The sequence below is a fragment of the Schistocerca cancellata genome, chromosome 1 (assembly GCF_023864275.1).
Source record: "Schistocerca cancellata isolate TAMUIC-IGC-003103 chromosome 1, iqSchCanc2.1, whole genome shotgun sequence".
Classification (NCBI taxonomy): domain Eukaryota; kingdom Metazoa; phylum Arthropoda; class Insecta; order Orthoptera; family Acrididae; genus Schistocerca; species Schistocerca cancellata.
The window spans coordinates 1,278,697,831-1,278,710,602 of NC_064626.1; the positions used below are offsets into that span (position 1 = coordinate 1,278,697,831).

General features: G+C 39.1%; 1 protein-coding gene across 1 annotated transcript in view; it reads left to right on the top strand.

Annotated features, from left to right (window-relative positions):
* Positions 1-8,858: 8,858 nt before the first annotated feature.
* The window catches only part of LOC126146787 (transformation/transcription domain-associated protein), a 508,296-nt gene continuing 504,382 nt past the window's right edge, over positions 8,859-12,772 (top strand). The window contains exon 1 of the mRNA XM_049915647.1: positions 8,859-8,880. Within this exon, the coding sequence (XP_049771604.1) occupies positions 8,874-8,880 (7 nt within the window). The 5' untranslated portion in view covers positions 8,859-8,873. The remainder of the gene's footprint in view (positions 8,881-12,772) is intronic.

The window sequence follows — 12,772 nt, forward strand, 5'->3', positions numbered from 1 at the left end:
ACTGATGAAAGGTCATTGATATACACAAGAAAAAGTAAGGGCCCCAAAATGGAACCTTGTGGGACCCCACATGTAATTAGTTCCCAGTTGGATGATGCCTGATAGCTTGATACATGTCTCTTTCCTAATAACACCCTTTGTTTCCTGCCAGAGATATAAGATTTGAACCATTTTGCAGCATTTCCTGTTACACTATAATATTCTAGTTTACTTAAAAGGATATTGTGATTTACAAAGTCAAATGCCTTTGACAGATCACAAAATATACCAGTTGCCTGCAATTTTTTGTCTAATGAATTAAGCACATTTTCACTGTAAGTGAAGATAGCCTTCTCAATATCAGAACCTTTTAGAAATCCAAACTGTGACTTTGACAGTATGTTATTTGAGATAAGATGGTTATAAAGACGACTGTACATTACTTTTTCGAAAATTTTTGAGAATGCTGGTAACAGTGAAATTGGACGGAAATTTGATGCTATTTCTTTATCTCCCTTCTTAAACAGTGGCTTAACTTCAGCATATTTCAGCCATTCAGGAAATATTCCACTGATAAACGACTGGTTACACAGATAGCTTAATATGTTACTTAGCTCAGAATCACATTCTTTAATTAACTTTGTTGATATTTCATCATACCCACTAGATGTTTTTGATTTTAAAGATTTTATGATGGACATTATTTCTGTTGGGGTAGTGAGGGTCAAATTCATATTATGGAAGTTACTAGAAATGTCTGGTCTAAGGTAATCCATAGCAGCATCTACCGAACCTGACAACCCCATCTTTTCAGTAACAGTTATAAAATGTTTGTTAAAAAGTTCTGCAACACTATACACATCTGTCACCAATGTATCATTTACTCTTAATGCTATTTGTTCCTCTTCATGTCTGGTTCTACCGGTCTCCTCCTTCACTATATCCCATATTGTCTTTATTTTGTTATCTGATATGACTATCTTTTCCTTGTAATATATTTGCTTTGACATCCGTATTATAGTCTGTAATATTTTGCAGTATTTCTTATAATGTGCTATAGCATCAACATTGGAAATGTTTCGGATTGACAGATACAGTTTTCCTTTTGTTTTACAAGATACCCCTATTCCTCGAGTAATCCATGGCTTCTTTGTAGACTTTGCTCTAACCTTGGTAAGTTTTGGGGGAAAGCAGTGTTCAAATAAGGTAAGCACTTTATTAGCAAAAATGTTATATTTTTCATTCATGCCATGAGCACTGTAAACATCAGTCCAGTGAATGTCTCTGAGGAGTGTCCTAAAATAATAATTTTTGGCTTACTGATTACCCTCTTGAGCTCAGATTTAACAGATTTTATATCCTGTTCACTATTAACATTTAACAGAAGGAACTGCATGTCATGGTCTGAGAGGCCATTGGCTATTGGTTTTGTAATATAATTTCGTTCATTGGACTTTTCTATAAAGATATTATCAATGGCTGTTTGTGAGCAAGTGGCTATCCTAGTGGGGAACTTTACTGTGGGAATTAAGTTGAATGATAGTGTTACTAACTCAAATAAGTTCTTATTGGGAGAGTCTTTAAGGAAATCTACATTGAAATCACCAGCAACCACTATTTCTTTGTTTTTGGTTTTTGGTAACCTCCACAATTAGCTTCTGCAAGCACTTGCTGAGGTAATTACACTGCAGCAAAAACTTGTGCAAGTTTATTACTTCAAGTCACTTGAGCAAGCTAATTTCAGTAACTTGCTGAAAGGACTTGCAGAAGTATTTGCAATAATTATGCGTTAGGCAAGTGGAAGTTTACCGCAGCATGGTTAAAAACCGAACAGCCATTGCTGTTGTTGCATTATTATTGTAGATAAAAAGTCATTACGAAAACCAAAATTAAGAAAAAAAGAAATATTTGGATGATGAAATGAGTGCAGTGGCGTACATACTTAATTTATCAAGAAGCATTATTGAATGGAATAAAATCAGAGGACCTAGCGCACAAAAACTTGCTGGGAACATCGTTTGCTAGTTTGGAACATCTCTTGTCTTTGAACAGTAAAATATTCAAAAACAGGAGACACAACTGCGACACTCTATACCACCCTTCTCTGCAAACAGTATTTTTTTACTTTTATTACAAATGTAATAGACTTACATTTATGCTAACTTTAAAAAAATCTATTAAAATTTAAAGACGTCTTTATTGCCATTCTACTTCTACGTCTACATCTACATCTATACTCCGGAAAGCCTCCGTGAGCACCCAAATCTCTCTAACTTTACATTCGTGATCTCCTTGGGAGGTATAAGTCGGGGGAAGCAATATATTCGATACCCCATCCAGAAATGCACCCTCTCGAAACCTGGACAGCAAGCTACACCACGATGCAGAGCGCCTCTCATGCGGAGTCTGCCACATGAATTTGCTAAACATCTCCGTAACGCTATCACGCTTACCAAATAACCCTGTGACGAAACGCGCCGCTCTTCTTCGGATCTTCTCTATCTCCCCTGTCAACCCGACCTGGTATGGATCCCACACTAATGAGCAATACTCAAGTATAGGTCGAACGAGTGTTTTGTAAGCCATCTCCTATGGTGATGGACTACATTTTCTAAGGACTCTCCCAATGAATTTCAATCTGAGTACCCGCCTTACCAACAATTAACTTTATATGATCATTCCACTTCAAATCGTTCCGTACGCATACTCCCATATATTTTACATAAGTAACTGCTACCAGTGTTTGTTCTTCTATCATATAATCATACAATAAAGGATCCTTCTTTCTATGTATTCGCAATACATTACTCCACTCCCTGCACCAAGTGCCTATCCGCTGCAGATCTTCCTGCATTTTGCTGCAGTTTTCTTCTGTTGCAACTTCTCTGTATACTACAGCATCATCCGCGAAAAGCTGCATGGGACTTCCGACACTATCTAGTAGGTCATTTATATATATATTGTGAAAAGTAATGGTCCCATAACACTCCCCTGTGGCACACCAGAGGTTACTTTAACGTCTGTAGACGTCTCTCCATTGAGAACAACATGCTGTGTACTGTTTGCTAAAAACTCTTCAATCCAGCCACACAGCTGGTCTGATATTCCGCAGGCTCTTACTTTGTTTATCACCTTTAAGTGAAAAAACAAAGTAATCGGAAAATTAATTTCGCACTTCCTTCAGATATGTTCAGGCGTTCAAATGGTACACTTGTTTTGGCCCATCTGCCTTTGCTCCTTTCTCATTTTCAACACTGACATTTCTGAACCAGTATTGAATACAGAAAAATTCTGCAAATTTGAGAAAAATTTCCGGAGCTGGAAAGTTCGGTAAATACTTACACCAAGATGCAATAACTGTTTCCATCAACTTGTGGAAGCTACTTCTGCAAGTTGTTGGAACTTGGGGAAGTAAACTTGGAGTGTTTCCACATCAAACAACTTGCAGAATTAGCTTCTACAAGTGACGTGTGTAAGTTTATTTGCCAGTGGACACACGCCTTTAGATAGTGTTCTTCTGAAATTACGGTATAGTACTTATCGATAACACCTAGATATGATATATAATTTTGCCTAAAGTTAATCTTCTTTTTATGTTCTCAGTTAATTGCACATTTAAGTTTGTGTTTTACTTTAAGTACGTATTTTACCAAAACAAAACTTTATGTGTGTGATCTACATGGTTTTGTAAACATTTTGCTTTATGGTATTTTCATTTGCTGCTATGAATTTTAATTTTCCTGTTTAGTTATATTTCTTTTTCTCTATGTTCTATGTGTTTTTGTGCACTGCAGAAATATTTTCTTTTATTTGTAATATAAATTTTGTATATGGTATATGATAAACATCGTATTTGTGACGCAGTCTGTCCAGCCATGGCTGGTAAACGACGAAGATATAGTAATAAAGTAATAAAGTATGCCAATTTTCAGGAAATAAATACTTACGATCATTTTCTAACAACATTTTCAGAAGTGTTACATTTGTAATTTGTGCTGCTTTATCGTATTTCTCCTGTCAAACGCTAGATAACATAAAATTTTTAATAAAATCGGGTTTGTCTCTCATGGTTGCTTGTTGTAGTTGTGGTCATCAGTCCTGAGACTGGTTTGATGCAGCTCTCCATGCTACTCTATCCTGTGCAAGGTTCTTCTTCTCCCAGTACCTACTGCAGCCTACATCCTTCTGAATCTGCTTAGTGTATGCATCTCTTGGTCTCCCTCTACGGTTTTTACCCTCCACTCTGCCCTCCAATACTAAACTGGTGATCTCTTGATGCCTCAGAACATGTCCTACGAACCGATCCCTTCTTCTAGTCAAGTTGTGCCACAAACTCCTCTTCTCCCCAATTCTATTCAGTACCTCCTCATTAGTTATGTGATCTATCCATCTAATCTTCAGCATTCTTCTGTAGCACCACATTTCGAAAGCTTCTATTCTCTTCTTGTCCAAACTATTTATCGTCCATGTTTCACTTCCATACATGGCTACACTCCATATAAATACTTTCAGAAACGACTTCCTGACACTTAAATCTATACTCGATGTTAACAAATTTCTCTTCTTCAGAAACGCTTTCCTTGCCATTGCCAATCTACATTTTATATCCTCTCTACTTCGACCATCATCAGTTATTTTGCTCCCCAAATAGGAAAACTCTTTTACTACTTTAAGTGTCTCATTTCCCAATCTAATTCCCTCAGGTTCACCTGACTTAATTCGACTACATTCCATTATCCTCGTTTTGATTTTGTTGATGTTCATCTTATATCCTCCTTTCAAGACACTGTCCATTCCGTTGAACTGCACTTCCAAGTCCTTTGCTGTCTCTGACAGAATTACAATGTCATCGGCGAACCTTAAAATTTTTGTTTCTTCTCCATTAATTTTAATACCTACTCCGAATTTTTCTTTTGTTTCCTTTACTGCTTGCTCAATATACAGATTGAACAACATTGGGGAGAGACTACAACCCTGTCTCACTCCCTTCCCAACCACTGGTTCCCTTTCATGTCCCTGGCCTCTTATAACTGCCATCTGGTTTCTGTACAAATTGTAAATAGCCTTTCGCTCCCTGTATTTTACACCTGCCACCTTCAGAATTTGAAAGAGAGTATTCCAGTCAACATTGACAAAAGCTTTCTCTAAGTCTACAAATGCTAGATACATAGGTTTCCCTTTTCTTAATCTAGCTTCTAAAATAAGTCGTAGGGTCAGTATTGCCTCACGTGTTCCAATATTTCTACAGCATCCAAACTGATCTTGCCTGTGGTTGGCTTCTACCAGTTTTTCCATTCGTCTGTAAAGAATTCGCGTTAGTATTTTGCAGCCATGACTTATTAAACTGATAGTTCGGTAATTTTCACATCTTTCAACGCCTGTTTTCTTTGGGATTGGAATTATTATATTCTTCTTGAAGTCTGAGGGTATTTCGCCTGTCTCATACATTTTGCTCACTAGATGGTAGAGATTTGTCAGGACTGGCTCTGCTAAGGCCGTCAGTAGGTCTAATGGAATGTTGTCTACTCTGGAGGCCTTGTTTCGACTTAGGTCTTTCAGTGCTCTATCAAACTCTTCACGCAGTATGATATCTCTCATTTCATCTTCATCTACATCCTCTTCCATTTCTATAACATTTCCCTCAAGTACATCGCCTTTGTATAGACCCTCTTTATACTCCTTCCACCTTTCTGTTTTCCCTTCTTTGCTTAGAACTGGGTTTCCATCTGAGCTCTTGATATTCATACAAGTGGTTCCTATTTCTCCAAAGGTCTCTTTAATTTTCCTGTAGGCAGTATCTATCTTACACCTAGTGAGATAAGCCTCTACATCCTTACATTTGTCCTCTAGCCATCCCTGCTTAGCCATTTTGCACTTTCTGTCGATCTCATTTTTGAGACGTTTGTATTCCTTTTTGCCTGCTTCATTTACTGCTGTTTATATTTTCTCCTTTCGTCAATTAAATTCAATATTTCTTCTGTCACCCAAGGATTTCTACTAGCTCTCGTCTATTTACCTACTTGATCCTCTGCTGCCTTCACTACTTCATCCCTCAAAGCTACCCATTCTTCTTCTACGGTATTTCTTTCCCCCATTCCTGTCAATTGTTCCCTTATGCACTCCCTGAAACTCTGTACAACCCCTGGTTTAGTCAGTTTATCCAGGTCCCATCTCCTTAGATTCCCACCTTTTTGCAGTTTCTTCAGTTTTAATCATAACCAATAGATTGTGGTCAGAGTCCATATCTGCCCCTGGAAATGTCTTATAATTTAAAACCTGGTTCCTAAACCTCTGTCTTACCATTATAAAAATCTATCTGAAACCTGTCAGATTGCTTAAGTGAAAGAAATTCTTAAACTTTTTTTTTTCAGTGTTAAAATGAAAGACCTGAAACAATTTCGGTTGGAAAGGAAACGTCTCAAACACTGAAAAGTGCAGATAGTTCCACATGTGGCGTTGGACGATGGTGGTAATCAAGGTTATTGGAGGTAATCTTATAACTTCATACTTTGGATGGACGAAGATACATCACTTTTCCAAAAGAGTGCGTGTCGGGGGTTGGTCGCAGTATATCGAAAACATCAAGTGTAGTCGATTTGTGAGGAGGGCATTGAAGAGTTTGTTTTGTGTATGCGATTCTGTATGTGCATTGTGAATGATGTACGGCACCGGTGTTGGTTTTAGGTGTACTTTTATGAGACTGCATGAATTTGAGTGGTAGAAGGATGTAGAAAGAGGCATGCGAAATCATTAGTACTGAGTCAAGAGTGGTTATTAGAATAGTGTGACAGTGCCCACCCATGTTTGTTTATTGGAATGGAAAATGAGCTGAATCGTTGGGGTAAGCATGCAGTTTCTTTAACGTATATGTCACTGGCTTCCATTGTAAAGGTATTACGTTGAAACTGTAAAACTTTCGTCATGCCTGGACGGAAATTTTTCTTTGTCTTGCACGACTGTAGGATAGCGCCATGTGGGCCTACAGTTGACATAGCAATACTGTGCATGTTTCTTCCGTTGTTTACAAATGTCTTTTATCATTACAAGTAAGTATCTAAAGATAACAGAAAGAAAATGAATTATTTGTAGAGCTCTCTGCCTTCCAAGGCTCTTCACAGTCGTATAAATAACTACAGCCGTTTACCATGTAGAAGAAATGTCGCTAGTGATGTTCATTACACTCCAGCTGAACGGCGCTTGGCCATGAGTGTTTAGCAATGTCAACTCAGTTATCGGAATTGCAGTAGTTCTCTAACAGTGTCCGGAAGTTTGAACAGTTTTGCGAACTGTTTCTTCAGTTCGTCGTTCGATGTAAGGAATTTACATATTATTCGTAATAAATTTATGTTTACACTCTTTTAAGCTACGATTGATTTCTATGTAAACCCCAGATTGGCATTTTGATTAGAACTATAGAGTCTCCGCAAAATACTGTCATTAGTTATCGTCATGCGGTGTGGGGCTGTTCCTCGTGGTTTTAGGTAGCCCACATAAAGTAACTTATATGCGTGCTCGTCTCTTTGCTCACATGGACTGATGGCTATGAAGACAGCATTTTGACACAGACAATGAGGTGCAGACGGGATGTAGGGAATTGGCAGAAAGCACAGGTGGCTTCTGTGATGAGGGTATTGGAAAACTGATATATTCGAGCACTTAAAAAAAATATCATTACGTATGTTTTTGGATGGGGTCCACCTTAACAAAACACAATTTTGTTTTTATCTCAAACACGTTTCACTGCAGTTACAGCATCATCAATGGGATTTTATTTTGTGGCTGTTAAGCATAAAGATTGTTCTTTACTGTTTGTATACATTTAAATATTAGTTTTTAAAATCATAATTACAGATTTTTGAAAAGACATGCAAAATTGTGAATTCGTACCTTTTTACCACATGGTGTGGTTTTCCTAATGTATTATGTTTTTACAGCGATTGTTTTCTTTCACAGTTTGTCATCTGCAACCATGGGCAACTTAATGTAGACAAATTAAGTATGATGGGTTGTCACCACCTTCAGATGATTTCTTGTTTAGGTATTTCAGGGCTCTTCCATATTCTTCTCACAGTATCATATCTCCCATCTTATATTTACCTTCTTCCTTGTCCCTTTATTTAGCATTTTCGTAAAGTTTTTTCTCTCGTATATATAGATTCTGTATTATATTCCATTCATCTTTCAGCTTTCCTGTCTTTAGCATAGTACCGGTTTGCTATCTGAGCTCTTGATATAAATACTCAGTTGTAAATCCCTATCTGCCCAACCATATTAATACATTTTCAGTTGCCTGTGCCCTCTTTTATTCAGCTGTGTTGCACACCGTAAAATGTATGATTAGTAGATATGCTCCATGGAACTTTAGACATTGCCTTTCACTGGGACAAATTTACTGTAGCACGATAACATAAATGTGTTGTAGCAAGGATAGATGCCCGACTGAGATTCACTACAAGTATCCATAGTTAAATGGAATAATTTCAAGCTTATGCAGAGACAATTGTTATTTCTGTACTCTTTACTAAGGGAACAGAAGGGGAAGTCAATAGTCGTGGGCTATAATAGTAGGGCTACACAAGTCTATTGACTGACTGCCATGTGTGTTATTTGATGAGTGTCTATTTGAATCCAAACCAGAATTTTGTACTCCCTTTTCACTTCTTCATCCAATAAACACTCTTAATGTGCAACTGGAACTCTATGGGAATTTTAATTGGTTTCTCGTTCACACCCACCATTCATTTACAAAATAAATATTGCATTTGAAATATAGTTACCTGTATGTAGTTAAAAGATGATAAATACCAAGTAGCGACATATTCTAATGCTTTACTTATTCTGCAGGATATTGTTTGCAACAGTTGAACTCTGTGTGACCGATACAGTGAACTACCATGGATGGTGAGTATTGTATCCATTATACTTGTGAATGCTTACTCACTAAAATGGCATGTGATTTACAAGCTCAAGATATTTCATAGCTGCTGCCACTGAAATTTACTGTTGTGCAGGGAGGAGACCCCCCAAGAGGGATCATTGCCAACAAAATTTTATTAAATAAATTTTCCATGCATAATGTTCAGCCTTAACCGGCTTGGGCATACTGTGGTGGAAGGTGCTGGCCGGAAGACCATGGTCGGCACATTCCTGCCACGTGCTCCTCGGTCAGACTCAAGTCCCATGGGTTGGTTGTGCTGAAGGGGGTACGCTACTAGCAAGGCGCGTTGGCGGAATCAATCCTCCAATCAGAGACTGATCGTGTGATCACGTGGGGACGTGGCCGGGACTGGTGAGAGTGGCTTGGAAACAGCTCCGCACTCTCTTAGCTTCAGACCTCGGCCCCGAGTAGTCGCTCCTCTAGCCTCTGCCTCTCTGATGAGCAGACGGCAACCCCTCTTGGGGCTGCTCAGCCCTACGTAGGCACCAATGTATCATCGTTACAGGAATAAACTGGGTCCATTCCACTTCATTACTTTTCATTTTACAACGGTCGTCGCTCCTGACCTCTATGACAAACACTGTAGTTGACTTTTCTAGAAAATCATATTTACTCCATAAAATTTCTGCAGTCAGCTATAATCACTTTGTTTCTGCATTAATAATTTAATAAATAGAGGTAAGGCGCTTTAATGAAATCTCGGAATATAAGCCAAGTGGCAGTGTTGTCTTGTAGCAATATTTCAGAATGTTTCCGACTCACTGTATGTGCTCAAGATGACGAACAGGAAACTTCTTGAAACATAGTTAGAAAGATGACGCTGCCACTCAGCTGATACTTGGAGGAGATTTCATCGATGGAAGTACCTGAAAAAGCCTGCATTTCAGTGTAATGTAGTGCTTATTACATTGAGTATACAGCTACATTTTTTTCACTTACGGACCACATCATGGCTGTTTAGTGTCCTTTCTGTTTAGCTTATGCGGAATGCTATTATTTTCAAATAAAGATATGAATTTATCATGGAATAGATGAAATTTTATGTCAGCATTTGGTTCATTAGAAATTTCATCCCAGGTCATCCCTCGTGTGAAAAATACACTATGTGATCAAAAGTATACGGACACCTGACTGAAAATAACTTACAAGTTCGTGGTGCCCTCCATCGGATATGCTGGAATTCAAGATGGTGTTGGCTCACCTTTAGCCGTGATGACAGCTTCCACTCTTACAGGCATACATTCAATTAGATACTAGAAGGTTTCTTGGGGAATATCAGACTATTCACATGGAGTGCTGCACTGAAGAGAGGTATCGATGTTGGTCGGTGAGGCCTGGCACAAAATCGGCGGTCCAAAACATCCTAAAGGTGTTCTGTAGGATTCAGGTCAGGACTCTGTGCAGGCCAGTCCATTACAGGGATGTTATTGTTGTGTAACCACTCCGCCACCGGCCGTGCGTTATGAACAGGTGCTAAATTGTGTTGAAAGATGCAGTCGTCATCCCTGAATTATTCAACAGTGAGAAGCAAGAAGGTGCTTAAAACATCAATGTAGGCCTGTGCTGTGATAGTGCCATGCGAAACAACAAGGGGTGCAAGCCTCCTCCATGAAAAACACGACCACACCTTAACACAACCCCCTCCGAATTTTACTGTTGGCACTACACACACTGGCAGATGATGTTCACCGGGCATTCACCATACTCACACCCTGCCATCGGATCGCCACATTGTGTACCATGATTTGTCACTGCACACAACATTTTTCCACTGTACAATCGTTTATGCTCCTTACACCAAGTGAGACATCGTTTGGAATTGACTGGCGTGATGCGTGGCTTATGAGCAGCCGCTCAACCATCAAATCCAAGTTTTCCCACCTCCCGCCTAACTGTCATAGTACTTGCAGTGGATCCTGATGGAGTCTGAAATTCCTGTGTGATGATCTGGATAGACGTCTGCCTATGACCCTCTTCAACTGACAAGATCGGCCTGTACGCTTATGTGCTGTACATGTTCCTTCGCGTTTCCACTTCACTATCACATCGGAAACAGTGTACTTAGGGATGTTTAGGAGCGTAGAAATCTCACATACAGATGTATGACACAAGTGACACCGAATCACCTGACCAAACTCGAAGTTCGTGAGTTCTGCGGAGCACCCATTCTGCTCTCTCACGATGTCTAATGACTACTGAGGTTGCTGATATGGAGTACCTAGCAGTAGGTGGTAGCACAATGCACCTAATACGAAAAACATATATTTTTGGGAGTGTGCGAATACTTTTGATCACATAGTGTATTTGTTGTGGAGTATTAATTATTCTGATTTCCACTAGGAGTATCAGTACTGTAAAGTGTAAGGCGCTATCTTATTTATCTTAACTAACTGTGCATCATGACCAGAGGGAGCATTTCTTATTGGATATTCAGTTATTCTCTTGCTGTGAGCTTCATCAAAGGTAACATGCAATTACTGACATACTGTCTTTTCCACCCATGTTGAAGAGTTAATTACTGAGATTTAATTGTGTGTTTCCAGATAATTTTTTTGTATCAGAATCCTTTAGAAAATGACACAAAAACCACCATTCTGCCTTATTACTCTATACTCAAGTATTCGCATGACAAGCCAATTTTACTAATCTACATATTCATAAGCATTTTGGGGGCGCTTCTGTTCTTTCGACTTCTTTCATACTAACCGAAAAACATTCTGACACCAGGAATGACAGGGTTCTTGCTTTGTGTTATACTGCCACCTCACTATACATTTTCTGCAAGAAGCACAGCCAACCTATCTTTCCCCCTCTTATTCAGGTATAGTCTACATCTACATCCATACTCCGCAAGCCACCTGATGGTGTGTGGCGGAGGGTACCTTGAGTACCTCTATCGGTTCTCCCTTCTATTCCAGCCTCGTATTGTTCGTGGAAAGGAGGATTGTCAGTATGCTTCTGTGTGGGCTCTAATCTCTCTGATTTTATCCTCGTGGTCTCTTCGCGAGATATACGTAGGAGGGAGCAATATACTGCTTGACTCTCAGGTGAAGGTATGTTCTCGAAACTTCAACAAAAGCCCGTACCAAACTACTGAGCGTCTCTCCTGCAGAGTCTTCCACTGGAGTTTATCTATCATCTCCATAACGCTTTCGCGATTACTAAATGATCCAGTAATGAAGCGCGCTGCTCCCCGTTGGATCTTCTCTATATCTTCTATCAACCCTATCTGGTACAGATCCCACACTCCTGAGCAGTATTCAAGCAGTGGGCGAACAAGCTTACTGTAACCTACTTCCTTTGTTTTCGGATTGCATTTCCTTAGGATTCTTCCCATGAATCTCAGTCTGGCATCTGCTTTACCAATGATTAACTTTATATGATCATTCCATTTTAAATCAATCCTAATGCTTACTCCCAGATAATTTATGGAATTAACTGCTTCCAGTTGCTGACCTGCTATTTTGTAGCTAAATGATAAGCGATCTATCTTTCTGTGTATTCACAGCACATTACACTTGTCTACATTGAGATTCAATTGTCATTGCCTGCACCATGCGTCAATTCGCTGCAGATCCTCCTGCATTTCAGTACAATTTTCCATTGTTACAACCTCTCGATATACCACAGCATCATCCGCAAAAAGCCTCAGTGAACTTCAGATGTTATCCACAAGGTCATTTATGTATATTGTGAATAGCAACGGTCCTATGACACTCCCCTGCGGCTCACCTGAAATCACTCTTACTTCGGAAGACTTCTCTCCATTGAGAATGACATGCTGCATTCTGTTATCTAGGAACTCTTCAATCCAATCACACAATTGGTCTGATAGTCCATATGCTCTTACTTTGT